This window comes from Crassostrea angulata, chromosome 3 (genome assembly GCF_025612915.1).
Source record: "Crassostrea angulata isolate pt1a10 chromosome 3, ASM2561291v2, whole genome shotgun sequence".
NCBI classification, from domain to species: domain Eukaryota; kingdom Metazoa; phylum Mollusca; class Bivalvia; order Ostreida; family Ostreidae; genus Magallana; species Magallana angulata.
Window position 1 is genome coordinate 9,204,551 of NC_069113.1, and position 22,178 is coordinate 9,226,728.

The 22,178-nt window shown below is 33.3% G+C and overlaps 2 protein-coding genes across 2 annotated transcripts; one reads left to right on the plus strand and one right to left on the minus strand.

Annotated features, from left to right (window-relative positions):
• Window positions 1–1,811: 1,811 nt before the first annotated feature.
• On the minus strand, window positions 1,812–8,967 carry LOC128175290 (heat shock 70 kDa protein 12B-like). Its single transcript, XM_052840805.1, has 5 exons — window positions 8,526–8,967; window positions 6,052–6,355; window positions 4,228–4,446; window positions 3,988–4,138; window positions 1,812–3,902 (listed from the first exon to the last, which is right to left on the minus strand). The coding sequence occupies exons 2-5, from the start codon at window positions 6,346–6,348 to the stop codon at window positions 2,833–2,835; spliced, it is 1,737 nt and encodes a 578-aa protein (XP_052696765.1). The 5' UTR covers window positions 6,349–6,355; window positions 8,526–8,967; the 3' UTR covers window positions 1,812–2,832.
• A 5,131-nt stretch (window positions 8,968–14,098) lies between these two features.
• On the plus strand, window positions 14,099–20,357 carry LOC128177829 (UPF0394 inner membrane protein YeeE-like). Its single transcript, XM_052844699.1, has 10 exons — window positions 14,099–14,379; window positions 14,624–14,707; window positions 14,923–15,080; window positions 15,345–15,393; window positions 15,861–15,963; window positions 16,102–16,216; window positions 16,361–16,484; window positions 16,655–16,767; window positions 16,868–17,019; window positions 18,020–20,357. Exons 1-10 carry the CDS (start codon window positions 14,244–14,246, stop codon window positions 18,129–18,131), a joined length of 1,146 nt encoding a protein of 381 aa, XP_052700659.1. The 5' UTR covers window positions 14,099–14,243; the 3' UTR covers window positions 18,132–20,357.
• Window positions 20,358–22,178: the final 1,821 nt, after the last annotated feature.

Genomic DNA, 22,178 nt, shown 5'->3' on the forward strand with positions numbered 1-22,178 from the left:
TGTTTGTTATCAACCCGACAGCTGTATCAGAGCATTCAGAGCCTTTTTATATCCATCAAGAAAGCTACGGCTAAAGAGTATATATACATTCCTAAATAAAATTTAGAAAATAGATATAAATAAATACATGTATTACCATGCACATATGTGTACAAGTATTCCTCAAATAATCTGATGGATGTAAAAATTGTTGTAATTGTATCGAACATTTAAAGCTTAGCCAAAGCAAGGGCAATGCCTATATATCCACTTTTCTGGTAAGAATATCCATCGTGTACATGACACGAGCGGATTAAGAAAAATTTTCTTCAGGTGTCCAAGGAATAATATTTTTTCCAGGGTGTCCAGGGCTTATATTCAGGAATTTTACAATGTGAATTTAATCATATGAATTTCCCCAGGGGTCCGACCCCCCCCCCTCCCCCCGGCGGAAGATCCGGTGTGCATGAGATCAGTCTCTCTCTCTCTCTCTCTCTCTTAAAATAGAATTATATCATATTGAACAAATAAGTTGAACACAATGTTTACGTATTTTAAAACGGTTAATCAACAGAAAATATACTCCCTTTTTTCCAATATAACCAGGGCATCGTCGAAGTTACGACCTATCTCGCAGTCCAAGGGCAACAACTCTAGCATTATTTCTGCACGTGAACATTTTCATTCATCTCCCTGTAGAAACTCTAAAATTCACTCCAGACATGGATATCTATGCCGGGCTGTACCTGTTTAGTTTTGTGTGAAACTAGCCAAGAAAGACATTTCTTTCATATAAACTTACTATCTAAACTATATATCTTATTATATTTAGGTCATGATTCCTCAGAATTGCAATTTCAATTTATAATCAACGGACTCAAAATTATGAAGGTTTTGATAATTGATGAAACAAAACTTTCTTCACTGATATTTTTAAATATATTCTCACGGTACTTGCATTAGCTCATCCTATAAAAATTGAACTGAACATATGTATATCTATGTCGAATTGGTTGCCCGCTGATTACCAGGTAGTTATTGTAACGGTATATTGTAACCGCTCAAATGTTGTAAGGCGTTGGCAATATTAAATCGTCAGGTAGAATTACACACGCATCTTATTTATATAACCTCTGACCGAGTACACCTATTTTTATCTTTTTTTCACCAGTTTTAAATGCGGCAGTGTTGTGCATGCAGTGTCGGAATCAAGCAAATAAAAACGCAGCGAATATTTGGCGAAGAAGATAATTATACAATATGCTAAAATCACAGGCACCTAACATTATAAGGTTTTCTCGTAATATATAAATAGTGCCTGTTTGGGAGGGTAACAGTTGAAATTGACACCCCGAGAAAACCATTGTCAACCGACGCGAAGCGGAGGTTGACAATGGTTTTCGAGGGATGTCAATTTCAACTGTTATCCTCCCAAACAGGCACTATTTATTTTGTTATACTGAATGTCTTAATTTTTAAGAAAATTTTACTGCTTTTATATAGGAATAACGTGAATTCTACAGCGAACCGTACGCGCATAATTTTCGCGCATGTAACATTTTTTAATGTTACCCGTTGCTAAGTGCGTTGCTAACGCTGAGGGTAATAGCAAATATTATTAACAGCGTCTTAACCAATCAGATTTCAGTATTTAACATGAAAGTATAACAATAAAAATTATGTTCTCTACCTGATAATATACAAGCCTAGGGTGTTTTATTTATATACATGTGTGTGTGTGTGTGTATGCCCTCTACCTAATAATACACAAGAATTTTATTATGAGAAAAATATACATCGTCAGGTGCCCATTAGTAAAATATGATGTTTAATAAGAAAGTCAACAAATATTTTAGAAATCTGATTAAAGTACAGATATCCTTAATAGCGCATTAAAAGAATAGATAGCCAACCGTCCTTTGTCTGATATCTTCATAGAAATTAAAGTGAAATGTTTAAACACACTGGCCCATGTAACGAAGAATTTTGACCCAGGTTGAAAATTGACCCGTGAGTCTTTTTTTCAACGTTGAATACAAAAATACCCATACACCCGTGACAGATAAATGCGTTGCGAACGCATGCGATAGAACGAGATTTGAACGTGTACTTTTATATTTACTGTAAACATTTGAAAACAGTTAATGCATGTATATGTATAATAAAAATCAAAAGATACTGTAATGAATAATCCTATATACTTAGAATCATTAGAATTCGTGGTGGCTCAATGTTCGTGGTATTCGTGGGTGCCCCCCACGAATTTAAATCATCAACGAAAACAATTTTAGAAAGAGTTACTTTTTTTAACTGAAACTGAAAACCGAAGCATCAACGAAATAACATCCCCTGAATAAGCAAATACTCACAGTAACCCACAATCCACGCAAATTGCCCCCCCCCCCCCCACGAATTTAAATGATTTCACAGTAATTTATTATCATTATTTCTCAGCACTAAAAAAAAACTTTATCAGGATATATATTCAAATTAAAAATTCTACATATAGTAATGAAAATATAAAAAAAAGAAACCACACATACAACCAAAAGAAAACCATAACCAAACAATGAATATATAAAACTGATCTTGATTTACTAGTCAACACATGAAAACGTTTGATGATGTGTTCAAGACACAAAAGAAATATATTTTTATAACATAAAATAAATGTATATACATTACATACATTAATTACATTGTCACACACAAACATAAATGGTATTTTCAAAAGAACACGATGACCTTTTTCAATTATTTTATGTTATATATTGACTATCAAGCAAAATCTAAATCCCTTATTCATGCGAAATAAAATGAAAGATACGGGCTTCCGAACGGAAGAGTCTTCTTCTATCCAAGGAAATCAACGGTTGTCGTGACAGCTTTTTCAGGATTATCTTGATCAACCGCTGTAACAAGAATTTCAGTGCCACTAAACGTCATATGGACATTTGCGCCTCGATTCATTCCCTTTGTTGTGTCTGGCATGTGGAGAGTGAGTTTACCCAAAAGAGCACAACCTTCATCTGTCGTGTATGTTGGTTCTTTGTTGTTTGATGTGTATATACTAAAGCTTATTCTGTTTTGATCGGGTGCTACAACATGGTAGTTTTGTTTAACCTGCGGTTTCCCTACTTTAACCAATTGTCCAACACGTACATGAGTACTAAATAAGTCGCGACAACGTTCAACACCATTAATTATACACTTCTTAGATTTGAGATGAATACCACTCTTAAATTTGTTGGTTTTATTAACACCGTATGTATATTTGCAAACTCGCGCAGAAATTGTTTTTGGTTCGTGTCCATACAACACTGCGCCCTTCAGAACTGCTAATCCTGCATCTTGTGGTACAATAACTTTTTTATCTTTAAATGCTTCTCTTATAGCCACCTGTAACATGGGTGATTCTGCAAATCCTCCTACCAGTAGAATAGTTGACACATCCTTTACGGTAGAATGCCTGAAGAGCTGCTTCAAATGATCAACTATTTTCTTGCTGCTTTCATCAAAGAGAGCCTTGGTTAGCTCTGCATCCATTCGTAGCTTATCGCCAGTCCATGTCAGTTTGTTTTCGAACTTAGGCTTTGACGTGATAGCTGTCTTTATATCACTTCCCGGATTGGTGTTGCAAAAGGTCTCTAGCAACTTGATCGGAATCTTAAATGTGACTTTGTCTGTAAGTTCGGGCGTTATGGTCCTCTTCTTTACCTCAAACTCTCTCAGAAATTCAAGAAAATCGTACTTGTGAATAGAACTAAAGGCCTTCATAACGTCGTTTCCTACAATATCGGCCAAAAGACTTGTGAATGATGCATCTACCTTGGTTCCACCCCAGTCACCACCGTTGGCTTTGTGGAGTTCTTTTAATGTTCCATTATCCTGAACTTCATGAACAGTAATATCTATTGTTCCACCTTGATAAGATATATGTTAATAAGTAAGACGATTACTTAAATATAAATTAAATGGGATAACAGTCAAAGAAATGATTGTTTTTACCTCCAGCATCAACAACCATGTATTTTGCCCCTGATTTGAAGACCCCAAATGTAGAATTCTCGGTATCCTTCTGGACTGGTTGGTACATGCAATACAAGGAGGCAGCCTCCGGTTCGAGAGCAATCATCAACTTGTCAGCGGAAATTCCAACCTATTGAAATTTTATTATAAACTTTTCCATTACTATTAAGTCCAGCTGTATCAAACATTTAAATCTAAAAAAGTGAAATCAAAGACAACCTTTTCTGCTGCTTCTCTCATGAATTGTTTTGACGAATCGGTCCAAATGGCTGGCACCGTCAAAACCCACATTATATCAGATTGTTCTATGTCAGCTAACTGCCTTTTGCAAGTGGTCAACATGTGATGTTTTAAGAAGCCAATTGCAGAAGAAAATACTTTCATTGCTTCCATTTTCTTTCCTTTGTCATCTTCAAGAAGTGTTTCTCTCGTCAATTTCTTTAAAAAAAAATAAAGAGACTTTATAAAGAGTTTACGATTTATCACTTTTTAAACTATTATTTCGTTTTCGTTCCAGGCTCTTTTACTCAAAATTACAGGGCATAAATTGCTTGAGTCGTCCAAATTCTTCAGGTAAGACGCCACCGTTAAACTTTAATCCAAACTTTATTAAAAAAGGCACTATATTCTTATGAATTTCATATTTTAATTAAATTTCATAAATCTTGTTTTGGACAATAAGCCCCAATTCAATTCAATTTCAATTCTTTATTCACTCAAGACCAGTTCACTGGTATTTGAGGTTCAAAATCAGTATATACAAATGTACATGAACTCAGTCAAGGATCACATGTACAGTAGGAGTAATAATGACGAAAAAAGGTTAAAATCACAATACAATAGGTTGTTAAAGTTGGTTTCTGGAAGAACAGACTTTAAAAATTTTCTTAATAAATATTGACAAGTTTTTTAGTTTTTCTACATTAAGGTATCCCACTCCTCAATGTTGTTGTATCAAGATTTTCTTGAGAAGTATATCATTGAAATCTGTAGACAGAACATACTTAAAAAATACAAAGATAATGGGGGGTCAGTATCCATCTCTCTGAGTTATGGCCTATTTAATTTGACCTTTTCGCACCTAAAATGCAATTTCATCCTGATTAGGATTTGTTGTCAGTATTTTTGATTTAGCAAACTTATTTCTTCAAATATTGTTTTTAATTATGCACAATGGTCACACTGATTAGAGGGATTACGCAAAAAATTTGTACGAAGCTGCATAAATTTTTTTGTGACCTTTTTGCACTTAAAATAGACAATTTCTATAATATTTTATATTCTGCGACAGTTATTGCCGAGATCAAAGAGATGCCGCGGATATTATTCTCCAATATACCACGAACGTCATCAGTAAATTATTAGATCAGAAATACCTATTTATTTAAACAATAAAATGCTTTTTTGGTGATTCATTCGGGATATGAAGGTAGCGACATTGCAGGAAAAATATATAACCCGCGTTAGCGGGTTAAGTAAATTTGTCCTGCAATGATCGCTACCTTCATTACCCGCATGAATTATCAAAGAAAGCATTTTATTGTTTATATTAACATCTTTCTTTAACTTATTAATAAACTGATTATTAAAAGTTAGTAAAATTCACTAAATTACTGTTAACGTACAAAAGTACTTTAGCTAAAAGAAACAGCCAAATCGTCTCCTGTGAGACTTTGAGTCTGGCATCGTCATGATTATTTCGTGCAGTCCGAGATTTAATAAGGTCGCTGTAGGTTCAAACCAACAGGGTGTGTCAATTTCAGCCGCTGTAGATTTCGACCAATCGATAAATAGGGCGTGTAGAATTTAGTCTGGCTGTTTCTATAGAGATATGAATTAACTATAAGTTTACGTAAGAAATTGAGGAAATTATGCTTTGTAGATGTAAATATATATAAATTAACATAGTAATGTAGCCCATCAAATAACATATAACACCAAAAATCAAAATGATTTTGTTATACATTAGATGTACATGAGGTGTGAATTAATATAAGTGGTTTATTTCAGTAAACTCATATTTTGTATTGATTAGATACATACCATCTTGTTGTACAATATCATTTTGAATCTTCTGAAGAAGTACCAATCATGATGCTCATCATCTATGGCCAAGTTAGAATACTTTTCCTCAGCTTCGTAGCCAAATGAATGGAATGTTTGTGTTGAGTCAAAAAGAACGCACGTCGAGGTTTTCAAGGATACTAAACTGCCTACGCCTGCAGTCCATGTTTTGGCTGATATCTTCAAAGGCTCTTTTTTGTAGTCATGTAGAAATGAAAAGGCATAACCAGAAAAGGTTGTACCAAAGTCTATCGCTGCCACTAGGAAACTTGACATGTTTTATCTACCAAAGATATATTGAGTAAAATCGATGAATAAAATCGATATATCCATACATGTATATATGAATATAACACAAAAAACCATACATAAAACATAGCATAAATTGAAAGATTGGGCAATTACCGGTATATATCAAACCAAATAGTATTTGGTAATTTTGTAAATCAAACTATACTCTATTCCGAGTTTTTGCTTCCACAACTTTTCGCTTGATATTTCAATAATCATAAATACCTTTGTTCTCAAACTACATTGATATTTCGATTATCATAAATACTTTTGTGCTCAAATTACGTTTATCCACTAATATTAAAGATGTCCAGCCATGAAATAGCCCGGATGAAAAATGTTGAAAAATTGTGCGAGGTTCCGAATGGTGAAATCTCCATCAGAAATTTGTTTTCGTTCCTGTGTACTTTTATGATTGAAAAATGGCAATGTGTTAATGAAGATATCTTAGATATTTTCCCTTTTATCAATTTCTACAGTATTTCTTTCACAGGTATGTGTATTTTATTTTTATTAAAATCATCAAAATGTGATGGAAGAAATAACTTTGGCCAGACTACTCAAAGTAGTCCAGCATTGTTAAATACTGTAAACCAACTTTTACTCGCGTGTGAGAAATTTTCGCGATGTTTGCGAAAGCCTTGTCGTCGCGAATATTTCTCGCCGCGAACCAATCCTCTATAGTTTTTATAACCATACAGGTCTGGATAAGGCTTGGTCGCGAACATTAGTATTCGCGAATCAGTTTATCGGCAGTTGATCGAGAAATTAAGTCGCCGCGAATAAAAATTGGTTTACAGTTGTCATCAACGTCATATCAATTCTCCACAATAGTGATGGCACTTAAATGTGAATAAAGATCATAAGCTTGATAGAGTAGATATTCGATAGAATAGATAACATATGTAAATATAATGCGGATAAATAAAAAAAAAACTTTGAGAGGTGAGATATGCTTGTTTTAAATGTACCATTCTATATTTTGTTACCTTACTTTAAAAAAACCATCCATAAAACTTCTGGTTTACTGACTTGAGTACCATCATAGACAAAACTGAATGAATTTAAAAAGAATTATTTTATCCCAATACCCATGCATTCAATTACTACTATCACATTGTATGTTTTATTACATAGTATGTCCCATCCACCTACTTTTCGTGTTGTTTAACCCCTTGTCTGTAATTTGCAATTTCACTGTGTAAAGTTAACACAACAGCCATAGCCGCAATTTTTGCATTTTACTTCAGATTCTCAAACATTTAACATTTGGGGCCTCCAAATTGCACGCACCAATTTCAACAAGAGACATCCCTCTCACAAAAATGATAATAATCAAAAATCATTTCTTGACTTTTAGCAACACTCATAAGCCTTCAAGTACAGTAACTCTCAATTTAACAAATCTCATTCTGCATGGGTTGATATTCTTCTATAAAGTTACGTGGTTAAAATCACTTTAAATAGTTAAAAATAAAGTATATATTGTTCTGCTTAAATGCCTTTCAAAGCAATTCAAAATGAAAGATACCTGGACTCTATTAGAGTGAAATAAGCTTGGAACAAATAATCATAAAACCGGGATTATTATCATTATTTATTCATTTTTTGCTCACTAACATTTTTGTTAGTTTATTTCAACTACATTTTTTGATGTATATATGCACCTCCAGACTCCTGTCACTTATAAGCTGTCTGTTTACCTTTAATCAATACCGTGGTTCAAACACAGTAACATATTAAGTTCATCATGCGACATTCCTTCTTCATTAAATTACCAAAATATGCCTCGCACCCCCCCCCCCCCATCCCCCTTACAAAAATTTATGGATCTACGCAGGCTATTGAATTTTTTTTCAAAGGTTCGTCTTCTGTCGCAGATGTCATTTTTTACAGCTTAAATATTATCTTAAAACGATAGAGAGTTCAAAAAACGTAAAGAGCGAAAGCGAAAGTGCGAAGGCGAGAGTGCGAAGTTATCGCTCCTTCGATTTCGCCTTTGCAACTTTGCACTTTCGACTTCGTATCATTGCGCTTTGCATCTTCGCAGTTTCGTTCCTTTGTCCTTTGCCTTCGCTCTCTTGCATCTCCGCCCTGAAGGCGAAATTAAGTACTAAAACCACACACATGGCAAAAAATAATTTGAAAAAATAATATTATACCTGAATTGATTCCTTTATCGTTGGAAGAAAGGACTCAAAGCTGTCGATTCCGATTTCTCATTAACACTTGTTTAATGTACATGTATAACTTTCGTTACTAGGCAGACAAATATGTTCAGATTGGTAGATGCTAAATTTAGCGCAATTTACAAGAAATGAAAGTACATATTAAGATTAGTTATGTCATTAAGCATTAAAATAGCGTGTATTAAAGCGTAAATTAAACTCGCAGATTTACCCATAAAAAGTTTTGGTTTAATTCATCTTATAATTTTCTACTTTCGTTTTTTCCTCGTCTATATCATCTTGTTTGATTGGCTCAACAAACTAATGAATATATCGTATTACTTTCCTACGTCACATCAGAGACATAAATAATGTCACATTATTATATGCGTTTGATTTGGATCAGTCCGCTTGATAAATATATATTTACATTTCCAGTGTCTTTGCCTGTGATAACACTACGTATCGATTTTGTACTATAAAACCCATAATACAAGTGACGCCAAATTGAGGCGCCAGCGGGGTTTGCTTATATATATATTTTTAATATTTAATCGCACAATGGTTAAAAATTATATAAATATAAGTAATAAGGAATCATTCTTTGAATATTATGAGGTGATAATTTCGGTCGGGGCGTGATCAAATCTATCATAAAGCCCTTCGGGCTTTATTGGATTTGATCACGCCCCGACCAAAATTATCACCTCATAATACTCAAAGAATGATTCCTTATTCCTTATTTAAATCAATGTCGTTTTATGAAATGTTTTATATTTTCTGAACTTGGTTTTGGAAAATGAAAATATAAGGAATGATATTTTAAAATTTCTACCTGGATATAACTTGGAACAGTTAATGCAATTTTATAAACTGCTTCGTAGAGTATAAAGCATCAACTGCATCAAGTTATTATACATATATTACATGGCTTCGAGGGCGACATACCAGAATATTTGCCCCGAGGTGACAGGAAAGCCCTGGAGTGTTATGTCGCCCGATGCCGAAGGCAGAGGGCGACATAACACTCCAGGGCTTTCCTGTCACCGAGGGACAAATATTCTGGTATTGTCGCCCGAGAAGACATGTAATATATGTTATATAACATTTTTAAACAAATCAAACTCGGGTTATCAACATATTTATTTAATTCACAAGGCGAAGGAAAATGTTTTTAAAACACTCACGCTTGAGTTTATCACTTTTGTCGTGTTTGCCGAATTTTTTTCATCAATTAAACTATCGAGTTCATCTGAATTTAGATGAACAAACCGTAGACGTTGGCCTGACATGTTGAAAATTCGCAGATCTGTTTACGTTTGCTTAGCAACTGGCTCCTTGAATTTCGAACCCGACGTAATTAATATGCAGAATTCTTGCACGCGATGGTGATATTACAGTTTCGGGAGGGCAATATAACTATTTCCTGTGAAATATAACTGTTTCCGGGAGGACAATATAACTGTTTCCGGTGTGATTCAGCAATTTTCAGGGCATAGTAATAAAATTATCTCATTTGTGACATAACGAGAAAACTTATTCAAAAATGGTATATATTATATTGTATCATTACTGTATAGGTAAAAATTATATTCATTATTTTAGTGTGTAAAGTGTACGTACTAAAGCCACTATACACTGCCATTTTCTCTATCATTTACTGTTTGTGCAGAAGATGTGTTGGATACGTCTTTCTTCAAAGCTGATTAGCTGATCACCTAGATTTAATTTTTGTGCACTTTTGTGCACATGTCATATTAAAGATCTTAATATTCTTCTGTATTATATTTCTGGGATTTACCAAGAGTTAACAACATTTTTCTTCGAGTGCTTCAAAAATGCATGCATCTTTTTATTTATTTGTTCTAAAAATTTCAACCTACACAGGAACATGCACTTTAATCCACCAAGCTAACTTAAATAATAAAGATTTGTTCAGTACTTTTTCGTAATTGTAATAAAGAAGTACTAATGATATACTTAAGAATGATATATTGATATGTAAAACATCATCAGGTAATCACAAAGAATTAACAAAACAAATTCGTTTATTTTCTTGTAATAAAAAGTTCCGCATAATGGAATATTTAGCAACCTAGCTGTTGTACAGGAAGACAATAATGTGATTTTCTTCAATTTAAATCTTTCAAAAGTTTTTTCTCACACAAACTTGACATCAATTTACAGTACATCATGTTGTTTAATTTTGAAGTTATACTAATCTTTTACTTTACTTAAAGTAATTGAAAATAAAAATTGTTTTTTAAAAAATCATTTTCATTACTTTTTTTGTCAATGAAGTGTTTAATTATTTTTTTTTTCAAATCGCATATAAATATTGCATGAAGCTCTTATTGCTTTAAAGTAGATGATCATGCGTAAGGGTAGTATTAGGTGCAGTCCCTTCCTGAAGATATTTAGACGTTAAAATTTGATTAATGAAATTGTTATGTCTAGTGCTTCAGAAATGTCCAATACTCCTATAACACACCCATGAAAATGATATGATAGTTTTACAGCAATCATTTTTAAAATGTGCATGGAAATGTACATGCAGCCTCAAACCACTAACGTTTCCAAAATACACTAGTTGGGGTCAATTTTCAACAAGGTCATTTTCATCAGGTAACGGTCATCAGAGATTAGAAAATTTATTTTCAAGCTGTTGAGAAATGACCCCGGGAATAAATTTCACGACTCTTGGTCTCAATTTTCAACGGTTAATACTCAACGTTGAAATATAACTCCCGGGTCAATTTTCAACCCGGGTCAATATTCTTCGTTACAGCCCTTTTCAGACAATGTTAAAAAAAATGACATAAAAAGTTGATATAATTATTGATAAAGAACAGCCGGTGTTAAAAAAAAAAGGAAACGCCCCCATCCCCACCTCGTGGATTAGGAATATGTATTATGTATAATGTTTCCAAAAGAATAAATAGCATTGCAGCCATGGCCCATATTGCTCACTTGAGCAACAATATACATCATAAAATCAGCTTTACGGAGTCATATACAAAACAAATATGGACAGTGTAGTCTAACAGATCCTGTATTAAAAAAAATCATTTTCCCCTCGATATTCTGTTTATTATTGATCCCTTTTTGTCACAGTATAGTCATTTCACATATTTAACATTTCAGTTCTCAAGAAGATCTAAATCAAATGGGATATAAACCTACATCAAATTTGTGAAGCCCATGAATTGTCCTGGGGCCAAAGTCTAAACAATTTTAAAGAACCACAATATCGGTATTTCAAAATGCTTGCATATAAGTAAACCATAAATAACATGTGAGTTTTTGTCATTTTAAAATGTTTTCCTTTGTAAAATTGGGCACCACACGTGGCTCCACCCAACTCCTGAAAAATATGATTTTGACGAATTTGAATCTACATAATCTAAGGTTGCTTTCACAAATGTTGCTCCTTTTCTAAGAAAATGTTTTTTTTTTCAGAAAAAGATGTTCCTCGATATATTCCTTTGTAAAGATTTACCCCTTCCCATTGTGCCCCTACCCTACCCCTGGGGATCATAATTTGACCAAACTTGAATCTACCCTACCTGATGATACTTCACACAAGTTACAGCTTTTCTGGCCAGTCGTGTTCTGGGTAGAAGATTTAAAATAAAGTGTCTCTTTATATTCCTATGTAAAAGCCCCCCCCCCCCCCCCCCAAATTGTGGTCACCATGATTTGCACAAACTTGAATCTGCACTATTTGAGGATGCTTCCACATAAGTTTCAGCTTTTCTGGTCGAATTGTGTTTGAGTAGATGATTTTTAAAGATTAACTCTATATATTCCTATGTAAAACTTCGACCCCCATTGTGGCCCTAACTTACACCCGGGGACCATGATTTGAACAAACTTGAATGTAAACTATCTGAGGATGCTTCCATATAAGTTTCAGTTTTTCTGGCCAAATGACCAGTGTTTGAGTAGATGATATCGATTTTTAAAGATTAGCTCTATAGACTCCTTTGTAAAAATTCGACACCTCTCCCCCCCCCCCCCCCATTTTGGCCATATCTTACCCCCGGGGACCATGATTTTAACAAATTTAAATCTACACTATCTGAGGAGGCTTTCACATAAGTTTAAGTTTTTCTAGCCATATGGTGTTTGAAAAGATGATTTTTAAAGTTTAACTAGATATATACTCCTTTGTAAAACTTCGACCCCCCCCCCCCCCTTGTGGTCCCACCTTACCACCGGGAATCATGATTAGAACAAAATTGAATCTTTTTTTCTGAGGATGCTTCAGCTCAAGTTTCAGATTTTCTGGCCAAATTGATTTTGAGCAGAAGATTTTTAAAGATTAATTCTATATACTCCTATGTAAAACTTCGACCCCCATTGTGGCCCCACCTTACACCCGGGGACCATGATTTGAACAAACTTGAATGAAAACTATCTGAGGATGCTTCCATACAAGTTTCAGCTTTTCTGGCCAAATGGTTTTTAAGAAGAAGATTTTTGATTTCAAAATAAATCCTAATTATTTCCCCTTAAAATAGGACATGACCCTTTATTTTAAAGCTATACACGCTATAATTTGCGTCAATTTTGAATGACAGTGAAAACGCATGTGTTTGTCTACTTATGAAAGTTATCCTTAATCTGTAAATTACAAGGGTGAATTACATCTCGTTACAAAGATATATATTTTTAATTGTTTATTTTCCTGCCAGGAAAATATACCTTTTCATGAATATTGATGAAGGAAGAGCAAACCGACCTCATTGCGCATGTCCGCGGAGAACTAGGTGGTCGTTATTGGTTGCCTAATTAAATATCCAACTTGATTTTTAATATGCTTAACAGTTGTTAATTTGAAATACATACATGTATAATGAGTAAAATACGCTTGCCATTTACGATACCCTTACTTCTGCATTAACACTTATAGGATCTATAAATAGCACATAGGGGAAAAACACAGGTCTACGTCATTTTTTTAAAGGAAGTATTCATATCTACTCACAGGCTTGTATTTTTTCTTTTGTTTGTACTCGTATATCTGACAAATTTATGCTTTACTGAAAATATCCTTTCCTTTGTGAAACTATCACAATTATGAAGATGTTGACCCTTCACCAGTTTTGGTGTGATAGGCTAAATTTAGCTGTCGATATCACGTGATAGATTGATATTCACGAGGAGGCATTACTTTCCTGGCAGGACAATAAATATTTTTTTTATTGTTTAATATTTGATATATTTGTTACGTGATCGAATTGAGCATTATAATTAACAGAATAAAGGTAACTTTTATTAGTAATCAAACACATACATTTTTCCCTTTATTCAAAATTGACGCAAATTATAGCGTGTATAGCTTTAACCCTATACCCAATGATGCTTTGTGTCGAGTTTGGTTGAAATTGGTCCAGTAGTGTAGGAAAAGAAGTCGAAAATGTAAAAAGTTAACAGAGAGACAGACGGGCAGACAGACGCCGGACAAAAAGTGATCAGAAAAGCTCACTTGAGCTTTCAGCTCAGGTGAACTAAAACAGCCAAGCTTACTTTTTTTCGGAGAAAGACCCGTTCCGGATTCTGTATTTTATAACGTTGTTGACATTCCGTTGCAATAGCATGGGTCCACATGTGGTATTTTCAGCAATGATTTAGCATAACTTTTGACGTTTTGTGATATATATTTCTGAAATAATGAGTTAATGCACTGTGGTATTGAGTGATCTAGACATGGCGAATCGGCGAAATCTACAGGAGGTGCCGATGGGGGATGACAGCCGCCCAACCCCCACCAGAACCGTTACATCCCTGACAGTATCTGCAGCCTGTGGCCTGTTGTTTGGGTTTGCAATTGAAAAAGGAAAAGGTTCTTGTTCTTTAAGTTTATATTATTAACTGCACGGCGGTGCTGTACAGTTCCCAGGCATGCCAACTCAATTGTATACGTATAATGAAAGTAAACAAATTGGTTCCATATATAGGACTTCTATATTATAGTTTAATTTACTGTCCAAGTGTGAGTCAACACTTACCTTCCCATTCCCATATTAACTAAATGATGTGAAGTTCAGAAAACTATACATGTACATGAAAATCTGTTTTCATTTCAGTTTATGAACCTGCTGTAGTAAAAAATCAGATGTTACTTTCACAATTTGTTATGATGAAAATGTTCCTTTCTGGAATAATATCAGGTAACAAAAAATTAGCACATGCTTAACCATCTTTACAATGTCAAAGTTGTGTGGTTTGTGTGGAGTTGGTTACATTAAAACTTTGACATTAATGTGAAGATGTTGCTTTAAACGAGAGAAACATTTGCTGAGTTGTGAAATGCATTATAAACATGACCTTGTATGTATATGTAAAAAAGGGTGATACTGGTGAATGGAGTTGAATGTTTTTGCAGGGATGTTTGTATTGGCCATGATGTCTATGTTGCCGTTCACCAGACGTCAGTACCTGGGGGCTAAGTCCATCTTCGTGCGGGGTCTCCGTGAGAAGGGATTCCTGACCACCCTCTCAGGGGGAGCCTTGTTAGGATCAGGGATGGCTATAGCTGGAAGTGTAGGGATACATTTGCTTTTTAAATATTCATAAATTTCCATAAAAAAGAAAATGAAACATGAAACTACATGGACTAGAACAATATTTAGGTTCACACCTGTATTAAAGTGTAAAGAGTTGATATACTTGTGTGTCATGAATATTTCATAGACATGTTATTCTTTAGGGAATAATGCAAGGTATAATTGTATTCCTCTAATGATGTACTGGTAGGTGCAAGGCACAGATTTGTCACCTATTCTTGCATTCTTTTCTTTTCTTCAGTGTCCAGGAGTAATTCTCGCACAGCTTGGATCAGGAACACACAATTCAAGTACATTTTTTCTATCAAATCAAAATATCTAATATGAAAAGTTGTGAAATTCAGATTTGCAGAAACATGCAAGACTGACTTATATATCACATACTATCTATGACTAGAATACAGTGCACATTCTTCTATAAAAAAGATACACCTTATGAGGTGCCATTGTAGTATTTTCAAGTTACATGTATTTTCAAATGTACATGTGTGATATCAAAAATGATTATTGTTATCATTGACCATAATTTCATAACCAGTATTTATTAATAAAAAAATAAGCAGAGTATCAGAAGTACAATTTATTTTAATTTTTATGTGTATTGTGAAATGACTTGAACAGTTTATAATCATGTTGTCTTTAGAATCCATAAAAATTTGAAAAAATGCCTTGCAAAAGGATAACTCTGATGTTAACTGCATATACGTGTATGTGTAAAAATTTTGTGGTTAACATGCTATTTGTGATTAAATTACAGTGTACACATTACTGGGAGCATTATTCGGGACCCTGCTCTATGGGATCCTAGAACCAGTCGTCACAGACCTGACCAAACCAGCACAAACGATACGATTCCAATTGTAAGGATACAGCATTACTTAACCCATCGTTAAAAGCAGCTAAATTAAATTACCGGTATTAAATTCAAAACTGCTCACTGGAGTACATCTATAAACATTGATTTTATGCTGATTGCATGATGCTGATTTTGATTGCAGTTTGTACAATGTGTATGGATCTCCCTTCTTTGTGATGGCCTTGCCGTCTGCTGCAGTTCTTTCCTTAGTTGTGTTCACTTTGGAGTTAGCTTATCCCTGGGAAGAAGAAATCAATGTAAAGCATTTTATATTTATTTGTTAGTGCTAACTGTACATGAACAGTTACATGTATATGTATCACATTTTGCTAGTACATGTACAACACATGTACTGATTTCTATATTCTAAATACCGTACATACCTTGTATTTTATTGACAGATTACAGACTCTGTCTACCAATCTAGCAGCTGGATTACCTCCCCTGCATGGCCACCATTTGTATCTGGAATTGCTGTTGGCAGTTTGCAAATACCTGTTGTATTAGTCATTGGAGACACCTTAGGTATAAAGTATATTCTAATAAGCTGAATTACTAACAAATGTATTGTGAATTGATTGAATTCCATGGTACATGTACTAGTATGCCACCAATTACCTGAATGTTTAATTAAATGCTCGATGAAAGATTGTTCAGCGTATGTAATATTCCCTTGTGATTTATTTCATTGACAGGAGCCAGCAGTAGCTTCTGTACCATCACGTCTCAGTTTTTTCTTCACAAGTCCTCTAAGAGATTATCACCTTATCTTCTGAAATTCCAATCAGGCATTGAAAATTGGTGGCAGGTACAGAATTTTGTCAATGTTATCATAGTACATATGTTCAATTTTTCTTTAAATTACTGAAAAAGAAAAAAAGTGGTTTGATTTCCCTATCCATTGACAGGTTGCATTTGTTTTGAGCTCTATATTTGGGGCTTTCTTGTCCTCTATCCTGTCTGGGACGTACGGTTCTGTGGCAGGCGTCTCCATTGTTCAGTCATTTGTTGGAGGAGCTCTGATACTGTTTGGAGCCCGAATGGCTGGAGGATGTACCAGGTATACACCATAATACAGGTACACTCTGAAATACACTGTGTCTCTGGAGGATGTACCAGGTATACACCATGATACACCTACACTCTGAAATACACTGTGTCTCTGGAGGATGTACCTTAGGTATACACCATAATACACGTACACTCTGAAATACACTGTATCTCTGGAGGATGTACCAGGTATACGCCATAATACACGTACACTCTGAAATACACTGTATCTCTGGAGGATGTACCAGGTATACACCATAATACACGTACACTCTGAAATACACTGTATCTCTGGAGGATGTACCAGGTATACACCATAATACACGTACACTCTGAAATACACTGTATCTCTGGAGGATGTACCAGGTATACACCATAATACACGTACACTCTGAAATACACTGTATCTCTGGAGGATGTACCAGGTATACACCATAATACACGTACACTCTGAAATACACTGTATCTCTGGAGGATGTACCAGGTATACACCATAATACATATACACTCTGAAATACACTGTATCTCTGACACTTGGTCAACAATACATGTGCATGTATAGAAACAAAATGTACATGTACACAAAACTTCCCAAGTTTAACCTTGTAGAATAATTTTATTGTAAAGAATATACTATTAGAACTTTTAAGATTGACCTTAGGATTCCAAGTAATTTTATGTGACCCTGACTACATGTTGTAAGATCATATGTAGTTCCACATTTATGCACGGAAAATTAAGATTGAATATAAAAGGCTTAAAAGGAAAAAAGAATTCAGACCTACCCAAATAATAACATTTATACATGCATACAATTCTTAGGTATTCAGGAAAGCATGAAATATTATGTGTAATATCAGAATACCTCCTACTCTCAAAAAGTAAAAATCTCATAAATAAACTTTTAAAAAATATGGTAAAAGTTATCTGGAAAAAGCATTTATTTACAAGTGATTCTTTTGTAAATCCTTTTAAATAACAAATCTTTAATGAATGTTTCCTCTTTATAGTGGGCATGGACTCTCTGGAATAGGTTTATTAAACCTTCTGTCCATCAGCACCATGGCTGCAATGTTTGTTGGGGGAGTTTTAACAGCCATGATCCTGCAGTGGATCAGTTAGAGAACTGTATACATGTAACAGACCAAAGACAATGTACATTCACTGCTTATATTTTGTATTTTCACAATTTATCATTTACATTTTATTTTACATACATTTCTGTTAAAAAGAATTTGTTAATAAAAATTCCAAGCAAAGTTTTGTTTTTACTAAGGAAGATAATAATCTTGCACCATTTTTAGCAGATATGTTTGTGAAAATGGAAGGGCTTTTGTTTAGATGAAAATTCATTGGATATGTTGTGTCATCAAGGTGACAATATTAACATACTACCCTTTCCTCAACAATAGAAAATAAGACACAAATGTAACACATCATAAATATTTATTATTCTATCTATAATCTAAGAAACTAACAATTACATGAAATTACAACACTAAAGCCTAAAATACCTTATAAAGGTTGTCTTACTTCAATGCAGCTCTTCAGGAGTTATCATTATAATAACAACACTGAACCCTAAAATACCTTAAAGGCCATCTCAGTTTAATGCAGTTCTTATGAAGTAGTTTAGTTCTAATTTTTAAGGTACATTATATTGCTATGATTTTAATTTGAAATAAGTCGTATCTTTTCCTCAAAAGTTACATTTTAATAGCAAAAATTCTTACTACCCTACTTGTGTTTTAAATTTTCTGACAGAAAATGTACAATTATTTTTTATCTTTTAGATGTCAACCTAAAAAATTATGCACTAATTAATTATTCCTGAAACTGCATTAATCAAATTAATTCAACGGCTTTTATAATAAATCAAGTAAAAAAAATATAAATCACACCTTCTACCCTTCAAGATGGTATGTACAAAAACTTCTTATTTATAGAATGTGGCCTCGTTTGTCTTTTTTAAATAATCATTCAAATAATTTAGGAGAGGTTAGGTTATTTGCTCTTGTATACAGACAGACAGGTTCCGTTACTGGCAATTTACATCAGTGACTCTAATGAGCTTAGCAAAGAGAACTCTTATAATCCGTAAATTATTAGAATCAAAATCTGTACATTTTTTTCTTTTAAGGGGAAAAATTCCCAGTCATATAAACTTGAGAAATCAAGCTGCATTTTAAGGGATGTTGCCAAAAACCTGTAATTTTTCAATTAAGAACTGTGCTATACTGATCAGTAGCATAAACAGTCAAACTGAAAGTTCTTGAACTGATTTAATACACATGTACATATGTATGAACATATTATTGAATAATTTTGTATGTCTTACATCAAAATATTCAGAAAACCTAAGTGCCAATAATTCCGATACACTTTGTTTCCTTCCAACAACATAATTCTATAAACTTATTTTATAAAATGAGCACTTTAAAATATTGAATATTCAAATTCTTTCATTTACTGGTATACAACAACAAAAACAGACAAAATTGTCTTTCATCTGATAACAGAAATAGAATACATGTGTATAACTTAAAATGTATAACTTTCATTAGGGGTTTTTATCAAATAAAACCATTTGTTTTGTATTTCTATTTTAGATTCAAATTATTGATTTGTTCCTTGCTTAAATGAAAATGTTATACATTGTTTTCATGTTTTTCAATTTTGCAGTTTCCATACAAATAACAAATATAAAGTGCATGTACTGATAAATGGGAAAGAATTCATTTAGCTATAGGGAAAAGCTTGGGAGAAAAAGGACAGTTTTATCAATAATAAAAGTCTTCACAAACTTTTTTAGGTTTTAAAAATTACAAATTAGATCTTTCTGAGCATTTTATATTCTGAATACACAATATTATCCTGTGTCTTAATAACACCATATTTTAACATTATGTACCCCCATTTTTTTTTCTCATGTGAATAACCGCAGAGCTGATTTTACATAGATTAAAATTAAAATTTTTCTAAATGTATACTAGTATTAAAGCATAAAACTGTACAAGTTGCATGAAAAAAACCCCAAACAAAATAAAATCATGTGATTTTTTTCAATGTTAGAAACATTATAAGCAGTTTTCATATACTCCCATGGGCATGCAGTCTACATTTCTAATATGTGTTAGATCATGATATCAAAACGTTAAATAATCATGTTCGTTATAATGATAAAAGAAACTTGTAGTATAATAAAATATTTTTAAAGTTCCCTCCTCCCAGCAAATATTGTTTTTAAAAAAAATTCCTAATTTGCTAAATCTTATTCATCTAAAACAATAATTTGTCCAAAATACAACAGAAACTGTCAACAAAGATGAAAAAAATGAAAAGTGACTCCAACAAGAGGCCCATGGGGCCACATCGCTCACCTGAGCAACAATGGGCGTTCAAAAGATATTGTGCCATATGGTCCCTCGGTAGAAAAACAAAAAATAAATATTGTAAAGTATTCGAATTTTACACTTTTTTTGTATACATGTAATCATTGACATTGTACCTTCATGAAATACTATTTTTTACCAGAATAAGATATTTCTACGCAAGATATAAAACTAAACATTTGGTAGAGGTATACTGTTAAGTTGTTAACTTCCAAATCCCTATATTTTTGTTCTGCCCCCCCCCCCCCCCACCTTGTAAAGCGATCAAAATTTATGAGAGCATATAGGTACATTTTTTTCATCAACTACTCAGTACTTACTAGTTATTGTATTAAAAAAAAATAATAGTTAATGTTTTTAATTTTAAAAACCCTACATGTATAGATGTGAAGAAGAAAATTGTACCTCAATGTGCTCCATTCCTCAAATTAAAAACATTCAAAAATTTTATTTGTCTTCTCCATTATAATTAAATGACTGTTATTTACTTCGCGTACAAACCAGGATAATTTTCCGCTGTGATATTCTTAGGAATAGCGATAATTACTTTATCCCCGCAACAGAAATGTGTCAGAAATATGGAAACTGTTTTAAAGATGTCGTTTTTTATTAACTCGTGTCTGAAAAACTATCAAAATTGATGTAGATTTCACATTATTTATTGTATAAAGAGAGGGCCCCAGAGAGTAGATATATACAGATTACTGTGGAATCATTAAATTTCGTGGGGGCCAATTTTCGTGGATGACTTAAATTTTACAGGTTCGTGGGGACGTAATTTCGTGTATTCATATATATCTACAAAAGGGAATATGACTTTATTACTAGTACCCTAATTCATCAATTCGTGAAGGATGTTATTTCGTGGATGAGAGGTACCCACGAAGTCCACAAAAAATAAGCCACCACGAAATCTAATGATTTCACAGTATCATTCTTTTATTTTGTTTGTACAAGTATTTAACATACTCTAATTCATATTTTCTAATGTTCAACCAAAATTTCAGCGTCAATTGTAGAATTGTAAGCAAGATACAGAGCTCACAGTTCGCCTAGGTTTGATTCATATTTTGTTCACATGAGTTTATTACATTCAGCTTATGATTTTTAACTTGGTATTTCCTATTCAGCATTTAAAATGGAAAAAAAGAATGGCCTAAGATTTTATATTCTTTTATTCACTCAAGACCAGTTCACTGGTATTTGAGGTTCAAAATCAGTTTATACAAATGCACACAAACACAGTGAAGGATCACATGTACAGTAGGAGTAATAATGACGAAAAAATGTTAAGTTTACAATACAATAAGATGTTGAAGTTGGTTTCTGAACGAACAGACTTTGAAAATTTTCTTAATAAATATTGACAAATTTTTTACTTTTTTATTCTTTAGTTTTTAAGATCTGTGTACAAACATAGAAGTGTGAGCAAATCTCTGTATCTTGCTTATAATTTGAAGCTTAACACTCAAATATGGTTAGTAAATAGAAATTGAAAACAATTAAACACAAGAAACATTCACTATAACAAATAAAGAACACAATTTATTTTTTTCGAAATGAATCATATATATACATGTATATACCTACATATTTCCGTCAGCAATGTCAAACTTTAATTAAACTGAATAAACTCGAGAAAATGCCGAGCATCGCAACAAAACCTATTGCATTAATCTACCATTACGCAAAAGATAATGCCGATCGAATTACCGATAGAATGAATTGTATTTCATTATTTTTTGATACATCAGATTTTGCTTAATTTGCGCAGGTA